Genomic DNA, 26273 nt, shown 5'->3' with positions numbered 1-26273 from the left:
TAATAATTTATATTAAGCATATTGGTGAGGAGGCAGGATGACAAGTGGGGATCTTATGTTATGGTGTGGCTACACAGGGTGCATGCAGATATGGGTTTTGTGTTGAGGGCCGGTGAAGCAGGAAGCAAGCTATGGGTCTTTTGCAATGCCAGCCCATGTTTAGCTCTGAGAGCAAACCCAGACTGCCTGGTTCAGCGATGGCTCTGCTCTAACAATTAATTGTCTACCGTTGCCACCTATTTTCATTGTACTAGAACTAAAGAAGGGATGGGAGCTTTCCCATTTCACCAGTTGTATAATCATGGAGAAATATTTGTACTATGTTTGGTAAGTGGGAGAGTTCAGGTCTCTAAGAAACCACACACACAACTGAATAATATGTTGCATAAAAGGAAAGCAATGTGGATAATGTCTACTATATGTACTTGAGAATGTGTTTGGTGAGGGGAGGTTGGTATGGAGTTTAATTGTTCTAGAGGTTAGAGCCGCTGCACTGTGGGTTTGGGCCTTTACACTATGGGCCAGAAAATGCATCTTGCCCTCCCCAGGCAAAATGTTGCCAGTCCTCCCCTATTGTGGGGTCTGCCATATGTTGTGAGAACCAACCATAAACCCCAACGTAAGTGCTGACCAGCAAGTGTCTGAATTGTATTTCTCCTGGCATAGCCAAGTGTATAGTGGACCTACCAAAGTGCAACTTTGTAATGGAGTACGTTCCAGGTAATAGGAATGTTGGCAGATCGTTAGGCACAGTTACTGTTGCAGTGCATACATGAGTACAGTGAAGGCGAAGGGGTGCACAGTGCTAGCGTGGTACTGGCTGTAGATGAGACAGAGTGATGGGCTGAGTGTGAAAACACATGGGTTTGCGTGAGTGTTGGCGAAGGGCCAACCAGAGGCAGAAAGGAAGAGGACATGTTGATGTTGGATGAGCTGGCTGAGGGAGCCTGGGCCAAACTACGGGTGACAGGCTAATTCCCCCAATCACTCTTAGGGGACTGTTAGTTTGGTTGGTGCACAAGGAGCATTTGGGTAGGCTGCTCACCAAGAGGCGGTTGCACGAGTCCTGTTGGTGGTCTACAATGGACCGGGCCATGGAAGAGACTGTCAAGGATTGTGTTCTACTTGGGCTGACATATGAGTCAAAAGGTGTCCGCTCAAGCAATGAAACCGGGATTGGTACCGGAAAAGGTGAAGCGCAAAGGTGCCATTGATATCATGGGCCCTTTTGACATGTTGATAAGGAGGGGCCTTTTTTTGCTTCTTATGCATGACTATATATCCAGGTGAGCCAAGGTAGCCTGTAAGGTCATACACCTTATAGCATGGTTTTTGACAGAGAGCATGTGTTCCACTGTGCAGTGATGGCCCATGGCGAACAGTGACGTTTCTTGACAATGTGACCATCTAACATCACAGGACTGATTTATACTATCCTAGTTCTAATGGCATTGTGGTAAGAATCACAATTATTATGGACACCATTCATGCTTGTTCTCGTTAAAAGTTTTGACTAGAGGCGTATTTTGGAGTAGGCAATTAAAGTGTAGAGCCTCACACCCAGCAGTTTGACGTGAAGTACACTTCTGATCTGATGATCGGCAGGAAGAATGGTTCCAATATGAGTACCATATGCCAAGGATAGGGGAGTCTGGGTGTGTGGCTATGAACGTGATGGCTGAAAGAGTTGGGCTGAAGAAAATGTGACGGGGGATGCTGAGTGATAACAGGCAGGCTGCCAGGGAGATTCAGGTTAAGGTTGGTGACATGGTTAGAGTTCAGAGCCCCAAGTTTGTGTGCAAGTGATTACCAGTGTACATAGCTCCCCGGAAGGTGCTCAAAGCAGGTGTAGGGTATGTGGTTTGGACAAAGCCACCATGTGGAGTAAGAGACACTTTTTGGTTCATGATGTGAACGGCTCATTGATAATGGATGTGGTACCTGAGACTATGTTGGGGTGAGTTGTCTGAAGCCTGTAGGTGTGGGTTCTGCAGTGAGTGCACAGCCTGTTGGTTTTGGAGAGTTGGTGGGTGAGGGCAGTTTATGGAGATCTGTAAAAAAATGTTTTCCCTAGCCAGATTCCAGGATTATGTTGGAATGTTCTGTATTATAAACCATATTTCCCCCAACCCCAAACCTCCATGCTGGGCAACTCAGTGGGTGGTGCTCTGTCAGTGGCAGGCGTATGGGTGAAGATGTGTAGTAGATTGGTACAACCTATAACTGCTATTATATGTGCGCAGTGTTACTGTTGGATACATGAGCGCCAGATCACCAATGTTATGCACTGCTGTTATGCCACTAGAAGGACATTGCAAGTAGGCCTTTTTCTATGTTCCATTTTTGGACTCAAATTCAGTATGACATGTCACCAGCCCACTGGCATTCCTTGCCTCTGATACCGGGTAGCATAGTAACGTGAGTGGTAGATTAAATGCCTGGTATGCTAAGTCATGGTCCCAATTGGACAGGGCCATCTGGACCTTCGTTAATTGATGGCTGAGTGGCATGGGCTGTGGTGCAGATGTAGTGACTATAAGTAGAGTCTGAGACCCCTTGCCTTTTGGGGGCTGAGCCGTAGAAGGGGTACTTCTTTATTGGTTCACCCAAAAGTCCTATAATGTACCCTATTGGATAATGGGGGCCTTCTCTGGTCACTGGTGGCTTATTTGCTAAATTTGGGTATACAGTGGGGTATCTACAAATCGTTAAAGCTGCCATATGACGGCCCTTATCTAATGCAAGGCCTCATGAAGCACCATCTGACCCACTGCTTCATCTTGTAATTCAGGCCACTATTAACATCAGGTTTACAACACCTTCAGAATCAGAATCTGATTTTTAGCCCATCTTGTTTTCTGTCAGCCACCTGTCCTCCGCCAACGCCATACAGCTTTTCCCCTCCACAGCTTGCTGACATCCATCTTCTAGTTTTCTTTTTGTGGCTGCCTACCAATTGTCAGGACCAGAAATGCCCAGACACTGCACAGTGCCCTCCTTAATTTGGGTCCATCAGCTGCATTTTCATTCATGAATGTCACAAAACTTGGAGTGCGTTCCATTTACCAGACGCAAGTGCGTAGTGGCCTCCCAGATGTGAGCTGGTCATCTTGCCATGCATATATTCCCCATGATTCCGATATCCATGTCTATGGGGATTGGGAGGAATGGGTGGCATCGTCAGTACCAGGATGTTAGCAAGAGGAAGCAAGTACAAATTACATTGAAAAGGGCCTTCTGACCACAGGTGAAAGGCTATGACGTGATATAAGGAGGCAATGAAATACAATGGACCTCATTAGAAGTTTGGCGGTGCAGTAACAAAGTGGCAGTAATTCCGTTTTCCATGTACTGTGTGATGTGAACTGAACCCCTTGAACTCAGTGACACATGTAGGACATAAAATAAGTCCTTACAAGCAGTGAAGTATCCGCTTGGGCACTTGTAATGCTTTAAAGCATGTTAATGTTGTTTTCACAATTAAAAATTCAGCAAGCATAAGACCATGTCTATACATATAACATTGTTTAATACATTTTGAGTTTGTTGTAATTTTCAATGCATATTTAAATACCCCCAGGAAAACACGCTTGAATGAGTTTCTGTACACGTTTTTAAAACACTAGAATAACCGATGCATCATTCAACATTTAAATAGTTACCTTTTTAAAATCAAGTATTGTTTCTGCACCATTATGTCTAAGACTGACTGCTGCCATTAAAACTCATAAGACAGAAACAGTAGATGAAGACTTGGGTTTCATCTCCCACACGTTACACTCATATCTATTCCTCACTGGCAGAAACAATGTTCCCAGGCCCATATGTGGCGATGAATTTCAACAACTGCTGGTAGCACTTCATCAGGTAAACATCTCTCCTCTGTAGGCAGCTTTCATCACAAAGGTCGAATGGAAATACTGCATTTGGTGAAACGCAAAATACAGAAGTGCCTTAAAAACAGAAGATACATATGTTATTTAGATGGAACCAACATGCACTAATCCAATTTCAAACAGCAAGATGTCTCTCATTTTTTTATAACTTTTGGATATGCTTGGATTTCCCTGCATACAGTGAATTGGTTACTATTTTTAAATAATTGATGTCCGTTGTTTTCGCGTTGTGCAGAAAGAGCTTGAGCTCTCTACCGAAGCTGTTGGGGGTATAACTCGGAGGCCCACTTGCGTCAACCAGCTGCTCTGTGATGCGGGAAGTGATTCTTGATTCTGGTTGGCATATTGCATCAGAGCGTTGCCCTCCTTTTTTTTAATGTCTTTGTGCCTACCAATCGTGGTCATTTTAGGGCCTGTTCATCTCAAGAGTTGTAATAAAAGTAACATTATCCTACTCCTAATAATAAAATGGTTAAATCATTGTGCTCCCCTTCCACGTGAACACGAAGGAAAGAAGGCTCTATAACACTGCCACATATCCGAGCTCATCAATTCTTCACCGAGGCATCCATACTGAAAATGCTTGGTTTTCAATCACATTAGACAAAACCTTTGATTTAATCCCTCTCTTCTCTGCAAATATATTTAAATCACATTTTTAGGTTTACATACATCACTTTTATAGCAATACAAAATGTGTTGTGTGTTTGCAGTAATAACAGCATTTACACATTTTAAGGATGCATCCTTGTGCAGCTCTCTGTCACGCAGACCTAGTTGTGATATCAAAACCATGACATAACTAAATCTTTACTGCAGCATTAAGAATATTTTTTTCCCAAGGTAGACTTTGTTGTTCAAATAAGAGGGATGAGCAAATGTGGCAGCTGTCTTGTAGCATAAAGAAACAGTTACTCACTGCAGTGACTACTGGACTCCTAGTCCATAGTTCACCGTCTCTCCATTCTGATTGGATTCCATCCCAGAGGGCACGCTTGGCACATCAAATGAACAACTTCTTTAAATTTTATGCATGTCAGGGCATGCCCCGGGGAGCCCGCCCACGTTGACTCCTTCCACCGGCCTTACCCATCAGACTGTGTCCACTCATGAGTTACTACTAGCTTACCAATTTATGAGGGCAGAGGGTGTGTTGTATGTAGGAAAGGGGACAATGGACTGGGAGTACAGTAGTCACTACGGTAACTGTTTCTTACTCCTACATCTGTTAGTTTTCCTCCATATTGGTGGGAGATTTCACGGCAATAAAAAGCTTACTGGAGGACGAAGCCCTTATTGACTAGCAACAAGGTTACGCAGGACAGCTTGTCCAAAGCTATCATCAGATCTGCCACTGGTGTCCAGACAGTAGTGCTTGCAAATGGGTAGCACATGAGGCTGTCCTGCTAATTAAATCCAAATTGATATGGTGCTGAAAAGCCACAGCAGCTGTCTCAACCCTGATGTCATCAGCATGAATGACCTTTGGAGGAGCATGCTTTTGCATGAAGTAACAGTGGTTGATGCCTGAAACCAGCAATCTGACTCCGGTGGCCTTCAAGTCCTGAGAACCAGGATGCTGACCTCCAAAAGTGAGCATCTGATTTCCTGGTCTGATTGGTCCTATGAAGGTAGAACTTGAAAGCAAGTGAATGCAAAACAGAGTCTGCAGCAGATTAAGGATTCAGAGAGAAAGTGGGCAGAACCACCTCCGTGTTCCTATAGAATGAGAAAATCACTTTAGGTAGAAATGCCTGGTGGGTTCTTTAAATCACCTTGTTTGTATGGAACACTGCATTTGGTTGAGAAGCCTATAGGATCTAAATCTGGTTATCTCTGCTGGGCAGATGTGAGAGCCATCAAAAGGGTCACTTTTCAAGTGATGTACTTTAACTCTGTGGAGGTCAAGGGCCGAAAAGTCTTGTGTGCCAAGGCCGCCACCACTATGTTCAGATTCCATACGGGGTCGGCCTCTGGTAAAGTCTCGTAAGGCAGCCAAAATGCCAGCACACAATGAGTTGTAAGTAGAAAAAGACTTGTCCTGAGGGTAAGCTCTGATTGCTGCTAAGTAAAAATGGCAGGGCGCCACAGAGATACCAGAGGAGGCCAAATGGGACACAAAAGAGAAAATCTCATTGAGTGGGCAGTAAATCGGGTTGATGTCCTTGTACAAGGCTAAATAACAAAATGTGGTCCATTTACTTTTGTCCTGGGACCAAGTGGATGCCCTTCTGCCATCTGGATGATTTTCATGTTGTCTGCCGACAAACCAAGGTGCCCTGAAGGTCAATTGCTCAGGAACCATGCAGGGCAATCGTGGAGAGGGGTGGAGAACCCTGCCCTGCTGTTGTTGCAGTAGATCGTGCAAGGGAAACAGACCCATCCGTCAGGGCTCCCATCAGGTCAGTATAGTTTGATGGTATAGATGAGAGTTGGACCGGCTCTGACAACACCCCAACCTATTCCCAATCATGAACGAAAGTATAAGCTGAGAAAGATTCAGTAAACTGTTAGTAAAACACCAATGATCATGTAGCCGCCATAAAAGTAGAATACATTGTGCGAAACAAGTAGGGTGAGGGGTAGTGTGCCTTCACATAAGTAGGGAAACGTTGCAGAATACCCAGACAGGGTTATGCACGCAGCATAGAGATGGGCAGGTAGGGAGAGGTAGCATCAGAAATGGGTAGGTAAGAATTAAATGACAGCATGCAAAAGACACAAAGAACACCAACATGGCGGAGAAAGAACAGAAGTAGCATCATTACTCAGACTAATCCCTGCAAGGCCTCAATTCAGAAATTCTGCATGCTGACATAAAATGGCTTAAAACAAAGTTCTAGGCCTCACAATGCTCAGACAGTAGCCCACGCACCAAGGTCAGTGTGCCAAGGGGAGTTCTGCTTAGAAGCTGAAACCGTACCAGATAACGTTTCCCAGGGCACAGAGCATGCAATTATCAAAGTTAATTAGTTTCAGCTGGTAGCAGTGGGAAATAGATCTATCCTTGAATGCCAGGTGCAAGTAGCTACCGTGCCAATTGATCACATAATGAATTAGTACACGTTTTCCGAAGTGTCCGCCAAAAGAAAGCACACACACACACACACACACACACACACGTAAGGACAGCAGAAAATCCAATAAGTAGATAAAATTGAGTTTGGAACAGTGGTCCTCTACCACGTGATCGAAACAATGGTCATTTATTCCAGGCCGAGTTAGATAGTAACTAGAGGGCGTTGCATGTACACAAACTGCACGTTTTTTCTTTGAGTGATTTACAAATACAAATTTCTTTGAAAACCAAATTGGATCCTGTATGTGGCGCAGTCAATGTGTGGTGAACTATTTTTCTCTTTATAAACAAAGAAGGTAGGGGTACTGGTTCCTCCACCAATCACCTCACTGATGCGACACAGCCTCAAGGCACAATCAATAAGGTTGCCAACAGAAGAAGTTGTACCCCGAACTTACCCCTAAACCTAATCCAGTTAGATAGTAAACCTGCCACTTCATTAGTGCATCCAGACATAGAGACAACACGACAAGGCCACACACAGACTGGCAAATAAGGCTTCAGGCCTGTGAACAAGAAGGGAGTAACTTCTTTAAACTGGATCATAGCGGTTCGCCAACATCTTCTTCCCCACAATATACCTTGGCACAGCATAAAAGTGCCTGAGGCCACATCCGCAAATAACTGCCCAATCAGACTATGTTCTTGCTACTGACTAGTCTAGTAGAGTGCCAACACATGGCATGATAGATTGAAATGTATCATTTGTACAAGGTTGTATCTAGGAGTTATGAGTTTTGAAAAAAACAATAATAAAAGGTTCACCTATAACGATATGCTTTATATTCTACTAACCAATTGAGTGAGAGAGCAGAAGTTTTTATGACGATTACAAAATATGACATCAGCTATGAGGTTTATCTGGCTTATAACACTGTTGTTCCTAATGCCATTTTCAGATTGTCTTTTGCACGCTCTCCCAGCAGCTGTTTGTATCTAAATAAAGTTGGGTTTTCCCGTGCACTTGGAGTTACTGCGTTATTAAGTTTTTCTCTTTATTGCTATATTTGGGCCTATCTTAACAATGCCAACAGCAAATTGGCCATTGAGGAGCAATTAGGATCAGCATTGAATGCTTGCAGTCTGAGAACCTTGCCAACACACTGGGGATTAAAGGAATTGGCAGAAAGGTATACAGAGCAAGGTATTCCCGCTGTATGATCAGAGCATCTCTCAAATAGTTACGAACTGTTCTGCCCTGGGAGACAAAGAGGGGACACCTGCTGTTGTTGCCCGATGTGCATAGGTCCACCTTTGCGTGACCCCATCGTGAGAAGATGGTCTCCAAGACAGAGGGTTTAAGTTTCCACTCATAGTTCAAGGAAGAATGTCTTCTAAAGCAGTCTGCTTCTGTGTTGAGTATTTCGGGAAAATGTACCACCTCAGTGACATGTATTGCCTGTGGCCCACTCCCATATCTACAACTCCAGGTGACACAATGTAGGGGATCTTGTTCCACCTTTCTAGGTCAGGTAAAACATGGATGTGGAACTGTCTGTACGTACAAGGATTCACTGGCACCTAAGCACCGGTAGGAAGACATTTGGGGCATTGAATATTGCCTGCAATTTGAGCAGGTTGATGTGGAGAAGCTTCTCCTGAGAGGAAGAGAGTCTGTGGGCTCTGAGGCACCCCATCCTGGCCACCCATCACTGAAGGCATGAGTGCACAGTGACACATTCCTCTTGAACATCTTCCTGAAATGAGACGCCCTCAGAGAGGTTGTTGCAATCGCCTCAACATGTCTGATCCTGAGCAAGGGCACTGGAATGTAGATACAATTTGTTTGTCTCCCTGTATACTAGTTCCAAGTATATGTCAGATGCAGCGGCAGAAGTCGAATTGTCAAGCAGGCTAGTGGAACACAGAGGATGCATCAATCCCAGGGTCCTCTGGAGCCACCAGGCCAAAGTGGCCTCTTTCCTCTGTAACTGAGCCTCCTCAAATGATATGCCTGTAATCCTTTGTTGGATTGGAAAGATCCTTGCAGCCTGAGAGGGCTAGATGGAACCAAGCAAAGTAAGCCTCCGAGTCAGAATTGAGTAGACTTCTGAAAATTGATAAACAATCCGAGACCGAAGAGGGCGTCCATGAGAAGCTGTGTCGAAGACACTGCTTCCAGTGCTGACAGTGCCATGACCAGCCAATCGTTTAGGTATGGGGAGACAAAGACCGCCATTGGACGCAGGAAGCTGGTCACAGCATTCATAAGCTTGATGAAGATCCTTGGGGTCGCGTACAGTACAAGGACCAGGGCCTTGTATCAGAAATATCTCCCACGGATGGAAAACCTGAGGAACCTTTGTTCGGCCTCCCAAATGGGGACATGGAGATATGCATCTTTGCGGTCCACTGCACAAAATCAGTTGTCCTTTTGTACAACTCCCAATATCTGCGCTAGCTTGACCATCGTGAATATTTTGTTGGGGAGAAATGAATGGATGGAGGAAAAGTCTAGAATTGCCCAGAAGTCAGACTGGCTCTTCTTGGGTACAGAGAAAAGTGTTAAGTAGAATCCCTGTCCACTCTTGCCTGGGGAACAGGCTCTATCGCTTCCATAGTCGGAAGCTTGTTGACCTCCCCATAAGTGAGGTAAAACCCATCTGGATGAGAGGTGGAGCGGAAGGATGAAGGTAAGGAACCGAGATGCAAGCCCTTGGAGACAATCGAGAATATCTACAGGTCCCGAGAGATCAGACACCAGTGATTCAGAAGACGAGAGAGCCTGCAGCCAACTGGTGTTGGGCGGACCTGGCTCAAAACATCATTGCGTTTGGGCTCAGAGGAAGCAGTGGAACATGAGCATCCGGGAAAGTCATCCATGGATGAAGTCCTTCGTTGTTTTCTTCTATGGCTGCTGGATGACATGTAGGTGTGTCTGGCCACCCTGTCATGGTAGCCACAAAATCCCCCAAAAGATTTTGTCTTACTTCTCTGGAGGATGGCTGTTGGAAAGAAATGTCCAGGGTTGGACAATGCTGCCAGAGCGTTTGGGTCGAGGTTTTCCTTTTATTAAGCTCTATGTTTGTGGATGGGCGAAACTAACCCTGCCTGTCAAAGGGCAGGTCCAATATCTCATATTGTACTTCCTGTGTGAATTTGGTAGCATGCATCAAGGCTACCCAGCGCATGTCAGTGCCTAGTGCCATGTCTGCTGGATGTATCTGTAATGGATCGAGGCCTCCAATACATCCTGGGTGATCATCTTGGCCTTTGCAAGACAAGACTTGGTGGAAAATATGCTAGGAAGTCACCGATCTCCCCCCCACAGGATCTGATTAGCGGCAGCTTAAATTGTATTGGTGTTGGCCTGCCTGAAATGCAGTGCAGCGTTGGATATACTGGACCGGCAATGTCGTAATGAGGCCCATAGACCTATTTGCACTAGCTCACCAACTGCAAAAGAAAAGAGGCTGGAATTCAGCTTAAATAGGGAAAAAAAGAGTGGCAAAACAAAAGTCGCTTTAAATTTGACACATGTCAGGGTGGTGCCTGGGCGAGCATACCTACACTGACTCCTCCCACTGGCCTTGTCTTGTCAATCCTTTTTGCCACTCGATGGGACTGGACTCCTTGTACCGCTGCAGAGCATGTTTCCAGTTTCAGTTAGCTTCTGCAGGATATTTTTCTTTTTCTGATTATCAGCGATGAATCCCCAACCCCTCATCGTCATCATGCAGGCAGCGTATGATGGTGATCATTAGGTTTAGGCCTTGTGCTTCCTGCATCAGGAATCTTTGTTTTGGAGGCAGAGCTTTGGGCTGGAACCCAGTGCAAACACCTATATCTCACCAGTACGGGCGTGGAAGTAGTGGAGAAAGTGGTCTGCGATGGCTGAGGACTCGAGTATCTTTTCCATTTCCTTTGTTTTGGAGGCAGAGCTTTGGGCTGGAGCCCAGTGCAAACATATATTTTACCAGTCCGGGAGAGGCTCATGGCGCGTAAGTGGTTGAGAAGGTGGTCTGCGGTGGTCCACGGGGGTGCAGAGACCATTGCGAGTCAAGTCGGTGAGTGACTTAATAAAATGAAATGGCATCTGCAGTGTGACCACAAGTTCTGCGATATTGTCTGTTTTCCGACTGTGCCCGACTGCCTACCTGTTGGCCCTGCAAGGCCCTCCAGAAAGTCTCGGACAGCCCTGAGTGGGGTAAACAAGTTTCAGAGAATTGAGGATTAGACCAGAGCCAGGAGAGAGCCTCCCCTGACCTTGGCTCCAAAGCAAATTTCTGAAAGCCTGTCGAATAGGTTGGGAGAATGACAACCTGATCAGCCTCAGAAGCCAGTCAAACCTACTACGGGACGGCTCGTTTACTGGGGGGGCCCAATTTGACTCAATAAGAAAGGAGGAACCTCAAATGGAAACTAAAACCCCGGGCAGCACGGAAGAGGACGTTGTAGCTGAAATAGAGCAGAGCCTCAGGGAGGCCAACTATCAACAAAAAAGAACTGTAAATCAGAGGATGGCAGGGCGAAGCCAGATGCAGAAGCAGGCATGTGCAGTGCATGAGGACCTGCTGACCTCTCCACTCACAGCCCGAAAAATCACAGATTTCTATCCCAAACAGCGGGCGAGTACTGAATATAGACCTTCATCTAGAGTACCAGGAATAGCAATAGCAGACCACTCACAAATTCATGACCTCAGCATGATAGTATTTTTAGACAATAATGGAACAAACGAAAACGCTCAATTATTGAGCAAAGATTTAATAAGTCTTAACGGAAGTGGAGACGGTCTGATGCACCAAACGTGCGACGCATCAGTAAGGGGCTCTCCCACCGAATTGACCGATTTCTTGGAAAGAGAGGTGGAAAGAGAGGTGGAAAGGACAGATGCAGAGGGACCCAAGGGGTATTGCACCATACCCTGCATGAAGCAGATGAGTACATTAGGTTAACACCTCCCTCAATATCCACACTGAATGTAGTCCTAAGCTTGTTTGTTGAGCTATACGACAACATATGGAACGAAGTTAGGGCTCACACCATTACTTTGATCGAAATTAAGCTGAATGTCGAAGAACTAACCAACAAGGTACAAATGAGAAAGACAAATCTGTAGTGTGAAGGAAGTTCAATCACAGACGGGAGGTACAGGTTCTCCGAGCAGATACCAGACGGAAGGAAGCAGCATAAACGATGAGCAGGAGAGTCAGTCAGGGGCAGGGGTCATTATTCTGTCTGAATTAAGGAGAGAGGAAGCACGGGCAGGTCTGGAAATTGAGGGCCAACGAGAAGCCTGTGCCTCGAAGGACGGAATCATAGATGAAGGGAGGAGCGTGGAGACTGTTGAAGGAGAGGGTGAAACAAAAGGAAACCAGGAGACAGAATCCCCTCCACCAAGGGCAAAGGGAAAAGGAAATAAATCTAAGCTTGTGAAGATGAAGAAAGGTTCCAACGTATCCTCTCGGAAATTTATGCAGAACCTAACGATAATTGAAGCCCTTAATTGACCTCAGCAGAGTAAAAAGAAGAAAGGAATTAAAATACTCAAGTTGAACCAAGTAGAGAAGGAGCAAAGAACAATGAGTTTGCAGGACAAGGAAAGAGAAGAAGAGTGTGCCAACAAAGATGAGAGGCGGAAAGAAGGAGAGGGGAGTGCCACGACATCAAACTGTGTGAATGGGAGAACAGAACTAGAGGGGAAAGCACCTAAGTGCATGACGGACTCAGGTGCACAAACTGATGACATGTAGAGAAACAGTAAAGAGCCAATTGCCTGTGAAAAGAGAGGCTTGCAAAAGGACACTCTCAGTGGCGCAACTGATAATTGTGAAGGGTACGGGTTGGAGGGTGGAGGGGAGAGCGTGGCAAAAAACGTTGGTCATGAGAGGGATAAGGCCACAGATCTAAGGATCATGGGCCTTTTTGAAAAGTTATATCAACCCCCCAGAAAAAGTATCACCACCACTAAATCACAGGATAACGGCAGTAAACAGGGGAAGAACAGATGGGCAGAAACAGGGAGTAGGGCGAGACCCGGTGAGGTTCACACTTCTAGTGAACATCAGGGGGGATGCCCATTTAGTATTCTGAAGAATGCCTGGACAGTGATCTAGGCAGGAAGGTGGCACCCACTGGGGGGGAGAAATGGAGGGTAAACATATAAAATAGCGCTCATCAATGGTGCGAGGCAAAGAGGAATTCAAACTTTCCCTCACAAGCACCCTGGGGACCGACACGCTGGTATATTTAAACCGATTAAACGTGCTGGCCATTTTTAACGAGGTGCCGAGGCTAGAGGGAGTTGAGAATTGGGAGGAAAAGATGGGGCCAAGTGTGTCAGGAAACGTAAGAGTTGTGGTCAATGCTTTGGAAGGAGTGGCCGGAGAAGTTAAAGAATGGTGAGGTGAAGAACGGGGGCTGGTAGAGCACTGGTCAGGTGTGAGATCAGTTCTTCATGGCAAGGTTCTTTTTGGAGGAGGATGTAAACCACTCTGCCCCTAGCAAAAAGCTTTGCCTGAGCATGACCTCATGGAACACCAGAGGAAATTCTCACTTATTGACCACCAGAAAGCAACCGAACAACTGAGACAGAGCAGCTGTATTTTACTGCAGGAAACCTTGTTGACAACGGCCCTGATAATGTATGGTTATAATGTGTTCCAGCATAAAGCAAGGATGAGTGAGGGCGGCCGCAATATGGGGGGTTTGTTAGTTGCAATTAAATCTGGCCAGGGCCTGGTAGTGAAATAAGTGCTCAATCTCCTGTTTGGAGCAATGGGGGTAGAAGTGATGGGTATGGAGATGAAAAAGCCTGTGCTAACAATTAAAGTGTATTGGCACAGGGGAATTGCAGTGCTACACACCTTCTTGAGGCTGTTGATTGGGCCAATTGTGGAATGGCAAAACACGAACCCCAAAGGTAAAATTATCTTGACAGGGGACTTAAATGTCAATTGTCAAGCAATTGAGTTTTAGGGTGAAGAGTGGGAAGTGACGCCGGTCAAGATGACTTTTGACCACAAAAGCCAGCCAGGAAGAGAATGGATGGTTGCCTTGGCTCTGGTGGGCTTAAGTAAATTGAATGGTAACGTACAAGGGGATCTTGGGGCGAGGCACACCTGGCACAGGGGAGACAGTGAGTCAACATTGTACTAAGTTTTTGTCCACGCCCAGTTGCTACTTTTGTGTGAGGGTTTGGACATACGAGAAAACACCTGAGTGATCATTCAGTGCTGTGGGTGAAGTTTAAAGTTTCTTTGTGTAACACTGAGTCAAGTGCTTGTGTGAACGTAACCACAAATGTGGCTGGTACTAGATTACGGTGGACCCCGCCACTGATGTCCAAGCTAAATTACAATGTGATGGCCTTGATTAACAAGACAACTTACCATTGGAAATTGAATGTGTTTAATGTGGAAAACTTTGACCAAACTATTGCTGATTTGCTGGCTTAAACCAGAGGCAGTGTAGGAAAAGGTGGGGGAAAAGAACAAAAAAGACCCACGAACATCAATATGATGAGGGTGTAGCCCTCAAAAAGGCAGAAATGAGACGCAAGATGAGGGGAAAAAATACTCAATTAATACAATGGCCTGGAAAGAAGAGAGGGCTAAAGCTGTGAAACAGGCGTATAAAAGATTCTGCAAGGGAAATCGGGCCAAATTGCTACAGTAGGACACAGAACTAATGGTAAGTATTTTGATTGGGAAAGACTTAAGAGCCTTCTCAGCATTAGCCAACACTCAAGATGGGGCTAAGGGTCCAGCACAATTGAATGCTGTGTCTGAGGACGTTTGGTGGGAACACTTTAAAAACGTATATTCGCACCCTGGGGAACAGGAGGAGGAGAAGGAGGAAACCATAGGCAAAAAAGATGATGTTGAAATCTAACGAACAACACTGGGCGGTGATGCTAACCTTCCTGTTTAAGGACATGGTAGAGACAGGGTGCGCACCCGAGTCCTGGAATATGGGCCTGGTGATGCCCATATTCAAAATGGGTGACCGCGGAAATCCGAGAACTACAGTCCTATAACACTACTGGATGTAGACAGTAAGATTTTCACGTCACTCATTTGGAAACACCTGCATGACTTGGCAAGATCAGTGGGAAGGCGCTCCACGCTACAAACGGGTTTCAGAAAAGGCTGTTCAACAAGCCTGAATGGGCTGGTGGTACGGGTAATCCAGGAAGAGGCCTGGATGGGTAAAAGCAGGGTGCACGTTTATGAGCTCGGTGGACCTCTCAGTGGCCTTCGACCGTGTGGACCGGAAGAAGCTCTGGGGGAAAACTCGATGGTTGGGGCCTGCCGGGGGAGCTACTGAAACTCTTAATGCAACTACACAAACATTTTGGGATAAAAGTTAGGTTGAACCAGGAGGGGAACCTATTGAGGAGGATAGAAAAAGCAGCCGGATTGAGACAAGGGTGCGTTTTGGCCCCATGGCTTTATAATATGTATGTCTCAGATGCAGGCGAGTTCATGGCAGGTAGATGGCTAGTGCCTCTGAAACTGGGCAAACTTACAATCCCACACATAATATATGCTGATGATTTCTTATTTTTTGATAAGAGTATGATTGGACTTCAGCATCTTATGGGACATTTGAAGAGTATGCTCAAGAGAATGGCTTGGTGATAAATCCGGAAAACACCAATATTCTACAATTCTCAAACAAGAGAAGGGCATGCTCGTTCAGATGGAGAGTAGGGAAACTCCCATACTCAAGGGCTAAGAGTGTTCTGTATATGGGTTTCCTGATAGCAGCAAATAAAGCAATGGAAACCTGGCCATTGTGATAAATCAAAAGGCATTGGCATTATTAAATCAAATGCCAAGAGTGTATGGGAAGTTTGGGAGATTCTCTTTAAAACCGGCGATTACCTTATTGGAAGCAAAGATTGTACCTACATTAATCTATGGCCTGGAACTGTGGGGGTAGTGAATCGTTTGGGCAACTTGATAAGATAGGAGCATTGCTGTGGAGAAGAATATTGAAGGTACCAAATTGTGTTCCATTAACTGCAATCCGCTACGAGTTGGGCCTTTGTCTTTAAAAGTAAGAGTACAATGGAAAATACTAATGTTGTTCTTTAGCCTGTTAACAGGACCTGAGGGATCCCTGCATATGGATCTCGATGAGTATAGGGTCTGGCTGGTTCAGTCTAACAATAATGTAAGCTTACTGGGTATGTTAGTCTGAAAAAACCAAATCCTAAGCCATCGTCTTGCCCCCCCCCCCCTCCTGGGCAACCAAGCACCATCTAGACAATCTTAGACAACCTCCTGGGGGTTATGGATCACTATGCCCCCCACCCCCTGCTGCATTCGTATCTCAGGCCCTATGTGGATCCTATCAAGGACCACATCGACCCCTTGGCTCCTGCCCTTGCTGACTTCTGCAATCACTCCTTCGTCTCTGGAGTCTACACATCCCCTCTCAAGCACTCCCTGGTGCACCCCCTTCTTAAGAAACCCTTTTCTGACCCCTCCTGCCCAGCTAACTATCACCCAATATCTATCACTCCCTTCCTGGGCAAGCTCCTGGAGAAACTGGCCATCTCCCAGCTTAATCTCCATGCTGAATCTGTTGGTAGTCTTCATGACCATCAGTCTGGCTTCAGAGCTGCCAGAAGCACGGAAACTGCTCTCCTGAACATCCGTGAGGACCTGCTCTCGAACCTTGACTCCAACACTCCATGTGTTCTTATTTTGCTTGATCTCTCTTCTGCCTTTGATACTGTCAAACATACCATCCTGCTCAACCGTCGCCGCGATAACCTGGGTATCACTGGTCAGGCTCTGGCGTGGCTGACCTCTTTCCTCTCCAATCGACCCTCCCAGGTCCAACTGGGGTCTTTCCTTTCTGACATCTTTTTCTCTACCTGTGGTGTCCCCCAGGGATCTAACCTCTCTCCCTGGCTTTTCAACCAGTATCTGGCACTTCTCGCCCACCGCATCGCCGCTCTCTGCCCCAACTTTCAGGGCTATGCGGATGATACCCAGCTCATTTTCAGGCTACCCTCGGCCTCCTCTTCTCCTTCCCTCATCTCTGACTGTCTTTCTGCTATCCAAGACTGGTGTGCCGCCAATGACCTCTGCCTTAATGCCAGTAAGACTGAGATTCTACTCATCAGCACACCCACTCCCTCCTTCCCTGCAGCTCTCTGGCCGACCTCTCTTGGCCCTCTTCCTGCTCCTACCTGCAAGGCAAAAAACCTCGGGGTCATCTTCGACTCCACACTCTCCTTCTCTCCTCAAATATCCGACGTCTCTAAGAAGTCACACTACCAACTACACCTCCTCAGAGGTATCCTTCCTTTCCTCTCCTTCCCCCAGAAGCTCACTGTCTCTAGAGCCCTGGTTCTCTCAAAGCTGGACTACTGTAACAGCCTCTATCTAAATCTGCCTGCCTCTACTCTCCACCCTTTGCAACTCATCCAGAACAGGACTGCGAGACCTGTCCTTGGCCTCAAGCCCAGGGACCGTATCTCTCCAGGACTGAAATCACTACACTGGCTCCCAGTGACTGCGAGGATCAAGTTCAAACCCCTCTGCATTGTCCACAAGGCCTTCTGGGGCGCCTTGTCCAAAATACCTTCAACTCTCTCTTCCTAAATATCTCCCTTCTCGAGCTCTTCGCTCATCCGCCTCCAACTCCCTCAGGGTCAGCCGCTTCTCCAAACAACGAGTTGGGGGCAGATCTCTCTCCGCTGCAGGGGCCTCCGTCTGGAACAGCCTTCCTGCCTCCCTGAAACTTGAGGAGAACCATCTCCGGTTCCGGAAGCACCTCAAAACCTTCCTCTTCGCCTCCGCTTTCTCTCCCCCTCTCCCCTGCTAAAGTTACTGAAACTGCACTGAATCTGCAACTGGGCCACTCACCATTCTCGGTCCTTGGCCCAGCCACTCCCCCCTGCACTGCCTCCCTGGCACCCCCTGCACGGCGGGACTGTGTCTGTATCCCTACAGCCCCCCTTCCCAGCACTTGTCTGCACTTACCTTGCACTTGCCACTAGCTGGCCCTTGTTATTTATCCTGTATGCTATTAACCCTCTACTGCACTTTCCCCTCTCCCTTTCCTCCCTGCACTTTTCCCTTCCCTTCTACCCTTGCACTTGCGCGATCTGAATGAGACCTGGCCTAGTAGGATCGTTGTCTGTCTCCCCGTGTTTCCCCCCCCTGCCTCGTCGCGCCTTGAAACACTTGTGTATAGGCGCGTTACAAATGCCATATCATATCATATGTGCACTGTGTTACTCATATCTTACAACTGTGGACACAAATAACATAAGACACAACACAAAGAAAACACAACACATGGATCGATTCAATTATAACAATGGAATACATTTATTTATGCACACACAGCTAAGCATAATAATGCATGTCTAATTTGCACCTTTTATACTCCTGGTGCAAAGCAAATCTGCCATGCAATAACTATAAGCCTTACAGATTTCTAATGCAAGCCTGTGATGCAAGCTTGTGATGCTAATGCAGTCTAAATGCAAGCCTGTGATGCGAATGCAGTCTAATGCAAGTGTCAGCATCCATCTCCTTACTATAAAGGTCAAATCCACACCAATCCACACCAATCCTTCACACTCACTCACTCTAAACAATCCCTGTTTGATTTCCCCTTCACCCTCTTTGTGTGAGCGTCTGTTCTAATCAATCAGTTTAGTCTAGGCCATAGACCATACTTCCCATTTGCTTCCCTTGGTCTCCAGCTCTGTTTCTGCCAGGTCTCTCCTCTATGCACGACTCTGCAATCAGTCAGTCAGTGGCAGGCCTCAAATCTGGTAACTGCCAACTGTCAAGCTCTGCCAAGCTCTCTCTCTCTGCCAGATCATTATCATCAAAGCCATGTCAGGTTCTGCTGCACCAAGACACCTCTCTCTCATCGCATCTCGTACTCCATCTTGCACTATCTCCTACCAACAACCTCAGCAACTAACTCCAGCCAACTCCAGCCTACTAACAACAGCTCTCTCTCTCTCTCTCTCTCCCCCTTGGTTATACTCTTCTAATGACGCACGCATCTCTATGGTTACTTGCATTCTATAAGCTAAGAATGTCTGTCCAGCATTTAACAATGCCTGCCAGTCTGTGTTATGTTCTTGTCTCGTTCTGGTTGCTGTGTCAATCTGACATTGGACATCATATCTCTCCCATGGCCATTCTGTGTGCGGTGAAAAACACCATCTAATTCCACTCACTCCACTGTTGGCTCTCTCTGCATTACGAAATGCTCTTTTAGTGCCCTTTGCAAAAAGCACCTCTCTCTCCCCCCACCGTCGCAGTCTCCACGAAGCTCATAAGCCAAGCTGATTAGGCTCCCTTCGCCTTCCCCAGTCGGACAAGGGTGACTTCTTATCAACCAAACTGTTTACAAATTCACTCTTTCACAGTTCTGTAACATCTTCGCACAGAGCCCAGTGGCGCAGGCAACTTCTGTGTGTCTCCATCAGAAATGGCTTTCAAATGCCAGCCTAATGCTTTCTAGCATTTACACTTTCCTTCTCGCAATGCAAGCGCTAACCACATACAAACTCATTCTAAATACATACTCAACATGCATACATACATATCAAACATATTTCTAAATGTGTAACTACAAAGCATAACAAAAACTGTCATCATATCATTTCAGTGTGTAATTTCCAGGCCTCATTCGTTCTTCTCCTGCAAACAATATGTTTCTCAGCCTAAGCGCTATAATGCAAAATACAAAACATCATCTCTAATGTCAAATATACCATGTCTCTAAAGCACAATCATGGCACTTCAAATACGTGCAAGTGTCATTCTATTGCAAATAGGAAAGTGTCTAGCATGTTTCTCTCCTAATGGCAAGCACTATAAGTCAAACATATCATTCTAAAAGCATCCCTTTCTGTCATATATGACAATATCATAACTAGCAAACCCTTCATACAACAGGGCCTATTTCTCTCTTCAAATGCATAACATGTCAATCTGTGAGCAAATTGCAAATGCATACAAAGGTGGCAGTCTAATATGTGGATAACTGTAATGATGCAACTTCTGCAATGTACAATGGATAGCTAAACATGATGCACTCATTCCTAAAGGAATAATACTGGGTAACAATGAGTAATGGTTCTCTATCAATGGGCTTATGATTCTTCTAATGATAACAATCCAGGCATCTCATTTTATCAGATTCCACAGGTAAACTATTTGAATATGGGAAACATTTACTGGAAGAACTAAATCTAGACCTGGAGATATTGAAAACAAACCCAATAAAAGTAAAACAAGTCTTGTATGACGTTGATTGGATAAGTACTCTGTAACGCTTCCATGCCTACACGTCTCTATCACATCTGACACATGAACATAAATTGCGAGGGGAAGGGGCCCCATATATGCTGCAATTCCTGAATAGAGCCTATAGACACGTAGTGATGCGTTTTAGATGGAACCTCCTTCCCACAAGGGAGGTGCTGTGTACAAGGAAATTAGTGTCGGCTGATGATACCGGATGCAGGTTTTGCAAGAGGGTTGAGGATTGCGAAAACACTAAGCACTTATTAATGGAATGTCAAGAGCTGTCGAGTATAAGATCTAGGTACTTTGGAAAGTGGCAGAAAACAGCATGGGTAAATGGGGATGGCCTCTGGAAAAGATGTTTGTCCCCAAAATGGACCGCAGTTGGGATTGCGGTAGCAAGCTTTTTTAAAGCTTTGAAGTTGGAGGCGAATTAGAGTAAGAACTGTAGGGTTCGGAATGTGGAGTAGGGGTATCTCCTTGCCCATTTTCCATCTACCCTTGTAAATTGTGATCTATGAAGATGAAGTTAATGGTGTATTGTGGAAAAGGGGGAAAATAATTGGATTGCTCGTCCATGGAAGAAGTTAGATCTTAAATTGTATGCTGCTCCTAAGGTTTTGACTACATTTCTTATACACCTTAGCGTTCGGAGAAATGAAATTTTATAAGAATTATAGAGATTAATTTGTGACCTAATAATGTATTTGCATTTATTTTTAAAGGTTCATAGTTGTATGTATGTATTCTTTTTCTTTTCTGTTTGTTTAACCATATACAATAAAAAAATAAAGAAAAAAGATACTCTGAACCTCACACAGCACACGAAAGACCCAAAGCACAAAAAAGGTAATATTCTAAACCTTATTTTCATCACCCTCTGTCCCAGTTCTCCACTTTTGCTGAACCGGTCGGACCATCTGGCAATCCTCTTTGACATGAATTACACCACACCAGTCGAGCACACCCATTGTCAACCCAGCAAACAAGCCTTCAGCTCATTCAAGAACTTCCTAGTGGAAGCTCTCATAGAAGACTTCAACCTCCACCTCACATGGATTGATATACATCAGGTGCACCAGGACTGTGGTTTCTTCAAGAACTCAGCACCCCACTTGCAACCAACATCAGCCACCATGTCCCGGTGAAACAATGCACCCTCAAGCCTACACCTTCCGCACATGGTACTCTCAAGAATTCAACCTCCACAAAAGAACCATTTGAAAACACAAAAAAGACTTGCCGACAATACTCCAGCGCATCTGCTCAAGGAACTACATGCAACACGCAGATGACTGATGACCACTGCAAAGACCAACTACTACCAGAACACAATAGCCAAGCCCCGCAATGAAAGCAGAGCCCTCTTTAATGCCATCAAGCATTGCACTAACCCTCTACCGACCCACTGCTACTGCAATTCATCGGAAGATCCACCACCATTAACTCTTTCTTCATCAACACGGTCAGCTTGATCCGTTAGCACATAGGCACCAACATCACACAGCACACCACACATCCCATCTTGCAAAACCACCAGTACCTTGACAGCTTCCAAGACACTCACCATGGAAGGCCTTACTGCAAATCTAGCATCTCTCAATACTATATCGTACACGGACGACTTCCTCCCTGCCCCGTACTCAAGAACCTTCCCAAAAAGTACTCTGCTCTTACCTGGTAATCATCAACACCTCCATCACTCAAGGGCCCCTCCCCTCGACCCTCAAGGGGTCCAAACCTCCTGTTTCACTACCACCCCATCACCCATCTTCCCTTCCTATGTAAGATCCTTCAGAAAGCATTAGTCAGGCAACTTCTCCAACATATCCACACCAACAACCAATTTGAGTATTACCAAACTGACTTCAGACACAGATGCAGCACAGAAACGGCTACCCTAAAGATGATCAACAATGGTTATCCTTGCCTCCTGATTCTCCCCAACCTCTCTGCGGCACTCAGCACAGTAGACCACCAGACACTTCCCAACATTCTACATTGCTGTATGAGATTATTGAGACTCGCCACAGCTGGTTCAAATCCTACCTTGCTAACTGCCACCAATTCATCCAAATGGATTCCTCAGGATCACCAACACTACCCATCAACTGTGGAGTCCCACTAAGGGATTCATCCTCTCCACCTTGATCTTTAACATTTACATGGAATTGCTCTGAACCCTCTTGGCCCCACACAACAGCCTCATCCACCAATACACAGATGACACACAGCTCTGCCACAAGATATCCTCTATAGAAGACATTCACAGGCTCAAGGTCTGCCTCACAAAGATCCATTCTTGGATGTCAATTGCTTGCCTGATAAACCACTCCAAGACGAACAGCTAGTCATGGCTCTCGCATCCAGATTTCACTCCACGCTAAGAAACACGAGGGCTTCACACCCCAGCTAACCACATGTGCCAATTCACTTGCGTTCTACATCGACAAACACCTCTCCTTCAAGGAGCATATAGCAAGGAAGAAACAAGCGTCTTGGTACCAACATTCCCTCTTGTGGAAAATCAAGCCCTTCACTACAGTAAAAAAAACTCCAATCTGCTGCTTAAGCCTTGGTTGTCTACACCTGGCAACCACCCTTGAGATGTGTCCTACATTCTGCAGCACTCCTCATTAGAGGTCTCTGCAAATTATAACACGTTCATCGAACTGCACTGGTTCTCGCTGCAGGCACATATGACCATCAAATCCTTCTGCATCATCTACAAGGCTGTCCCCCTCATGTCCCCAAGCAACCTCACTGAGAAGGTTAGCATCTCTGGAGGACAGACCTTTTCTGTTTCTGCTATTAGATCTGGAACAACCTCACCGTCAGCACGAGACTCATCCCATCGCTCTATATTTCAGGGAGGAGCTCAAGGTTCTACTCTTCAAGGAATGGCTCTTCCCTAACACCTGTGTCCACCCGCCCACCTCACCCAACCTGACACTGGGCTGTCTGCTCTCCCCCGTTTCCTCCTCTGTTTGTTTGTACATCCTTCCTCCTTCTCCTCCCTAACTCAGCTCAGTTCTGCTGACTGGTTGCCTGGTTCACCTCCAGAGCCTTACAGGTCCCAGGCTCACCCACCAGTCTTTTGCACTTGCCTCTAGGCCGTTGCACTATGTTCATCATTCCTGCACACTCCATGAGTGGGCAACCTCTCTGAGCTTAACCCAGGGCTCTGCTGGTCTGGGCGCACTTATTCCCCCCTCCCACCTTCCTCGCATCCTGTCTGTGCGCATGCATGACCTCAATGGTACTAGGACTAGTAAGTTTGTTTGTCTTGCACCCCCCTTTTTGTCTTCCCTCCCTAGCATGTTAGCAACTCTAACACTTCATGCACTTGCACTAGCAGAAATGCTGTCAGACCTAGTATGCTAGTTTTCATGTCTGATCCTTTGGAAACATCAAGGCCTAAACAAGATTACTGTATTCCCTTGCTCCCTTCCCGCCTTGCAGCACTTTGAAGCACTCCATTTGTGTATAAGCGCTATATAAATAAACTATTACAATTACAAATAAAATTGTGTAGATATGGGAAAGGCATTTGCCAGGCTTTGCTGTAATGGTACTAACTGGCCATTAATGGTAGAAGTTTGAAAAAGGCGCACATACCTGTGCCTATGATGGCAGTGACTGGTGAACACCTGTCTAATACTGTACACAAGCTGGAACGGTTGACTTTGCTAATGCTTATTTTTAACAGGAACAGTGAAGGACATTCATACTGCTTATAAATCAAGTGACTGAAGGTAGACGTGGTTAAGACATTTTTATTACAATAGTAGCGTGTTTGAAACTAAATGTCATGGCCACAGGCCCCAGAACACAAAAACCACAACATCTGATGGGGCAATGGGTCACTTGACTCACTTATGTCCCTTTGGGACCCATAAACACAGGGGCCCTGGCTGGACTCAGTCCTGGCGCCTTTGGCGCCAGCCTCATATAGAGATGTGAGCAGGAACACTTTATTTCAGTGCAGGAGTGCTTTTACTTTATTTCAGTGCAGGAGTGCTTTTATTTTACAAGAACTTTCCAGGAGCTGAAAGCCTTTATTCCAGAGAACATTCTCATGTGCTGACTCATCAGGTGTGGCTCTCTAGGCCTGGTCTTAATGTGCTGACTCATCGAGTGTGGCAAGGTGTGGCAGGCAGGCTGGCAGAACCTTGGTGGCGTGGCTTCAGAAGCTCAGTTATACAAGCTGCTCCATCCTTAAGGCCAGTGCTTCGCGTTACTGTGCACTCGCGTGCAACATGACACTCACCGCCGCTTGGACCAGTTTACTTACCTTTGAAACCAGGCGTTCTCTTGCATACTCACCTCCAGGAAACCGGCGCTTCATCTGCAGACTCATCTCCTGACATCTAGTGATCTTGATCCTGATGCCGCAGCACCGCACTCCGCATCCACGAACTCGGACCCTGTGAAGAAGAAAGACAAGGTTAGAGCATCCGTCCTAGGGCCGTGCCGTATTCTAAACCAGCGCGCCCCCTAGTTAACAATTTACCAGCTACTGTACCGCTGCAGCTTCGTTCCTCATTCCCTCCGGCTGCCGCCTAGAGCTCCGCAGCTTCTGCCGGGCCAGCAACATCACCTGCAAGGGAAGAAAGCAAAAGAGCAAACATCAAAAGTGGAACGGACAGTAATACAAGACAACAAACCTTACAATACAACAAAAACAGACAAAGGCAAACAGGAACACTTACCTGAAGTATAGTGGCTTAGTCGCAGCAGGACTGTACTACCACGTGCAAGGGACCAGTGAAGGAACTCGGTCCAGATCATACAAGCGCCCCTGCCAGAAGCAGCAGGATGGAGTGCTCTCCAAAACTAATCAACAGGAGCAGTTCCGAGCAGCATCACCTATTACCACCAGTCAAACATAAGCGCAGAGGGCGAAATCGGACCCGAGCGACCTCACCCCCGGGAGGGCTGCAACCGTGCCCCAACGCCTCCGCAGAGACCAGGTGAGTGTAACACTAAAAAGGTGAAGTTCTTTTTAGCAGTGCAAAAGGCACCAGTCCCGTCCCATTGAGACTGATTCCCATCATTATGAAACAAAAAGGGGATGGGGCGTAGGAGTATAGTCCTCATTCCTTAATGAGTGACATGTTCTACACGTTATTAGAAAAGTGATATACATTCAAAAAACATACAACTAGATATTAAATAATCATTAAATAATAATTGGAAGCAAATGTGGTTTAAGTTACTTACCTGTAACTATTGTTCTCCAGCATTCATCTGGCATGGATTCACATGCTCATGAATACGCAAAGTGGCAGTATGAACCAAGAAGAGCCATGACGAACAACTGAGAAGTCTTTCGAAAGCACTTTGTGCGTGCCACGTAAAACTTCAAGGCATGAGCAACCTCCAGCAAATGCAAGGCCCTCTCCGCTGGCGACGACAGATTCGGGAAGAAGACAGGCAGCACCAAAGGCTCGTTGAGGTGGAACTCTGCTGGCACTTTCAGCATAAAGGAGGGGTGTGTACACAGTAACACCCTTGAAGCGTGGAAGGACAAGTGCAGCTGCTTGCACGACAGGGTCTGGATCTCCCTGACCCGCCTAGCCGAGGTGATTGCCACAAGAAAAGCCGTCTTCGACGATAAAATCTTGAGCGGGGCCTGACGCATCAGGTCAAAGGGCGTCCCCATGAGCTTTGTCAAAACCACATTAAGTTCCCAAGCAGGAGCCTTCACCAGTGGAAAAGTCCTGAAGAGACCTTTGAGGAACTGCTTTATGAACTGCGACCACAGAGAAGGCCTACCCGGTGCCCTAGTGTAACGGGATATGGCAGTCAGGTGCACCTTGATAGAGGCATGAGAAAGTCCAGCCTTGGCCAAGGAAAGCAGGTATGGTAGGAGCTGCAGGACTGTGACCCACAGAGGGATAATCTTCTGAGCCCTGCACCACATGGAGAAACGCTTCCACTTATGGCCATAGCACGTCAACGTTGAAGAGGTTCATCGATGCTGGTTCGTGGTGCAGAATCGCTCCTCCCTCTCTGGAGAGAAGGTCCAGAAGAAGTGGCAGCCTGATGGACGGA

At 46.2% G+C, this 26273-nt stretch overlaps 1 protein-coding gene across 1 annotated transcript in view; it reads right to left on the bottom strand.

Moving 5' to 3' along the window:
- Positions 1-3509: 3509 nt before the first annotated feature.
- MCMDC2 (minichromosome maintenance domain containing 2) overlaps positions 3510-26273 on the bottom strand; it is a 2206017-nt gene continuing 2183253 nt past the window's right edge. Inside the window, exon 14 of the mRNA XM_069621139.1 lies at positions 3510-3953. Coding sequence (XP_069477240.1) covers positions 3787-3953 — 167 coding nt within the window. The 3' untranslated portion in view covers positions 3510-3786. The remainder of the gene's footprint in view (positions 3954-26273) is intronic.

Source organism: Ambystoma mexicanum, chromosome 5q (genome assembly GCF_040938575.1).
Source record: "Ambystoma mexicanum isolate Mex_15411 chromosome 5q, UKY_AmexF1_1, whole genome shotgun sequence".
Taxonomy (NCBI): domain Eukaryota; kingdom Metazoa; phylum Chordata; class Amphibia; order Caudata; family Ambystomatidae; genus Ambystoma; species Ambystoma mexicanum.
The sequence above is the reverse complement of the archived record's forward strand: the minus strand, read 5'-3'. Positions and strand labels throughout refer to the sequence as shown.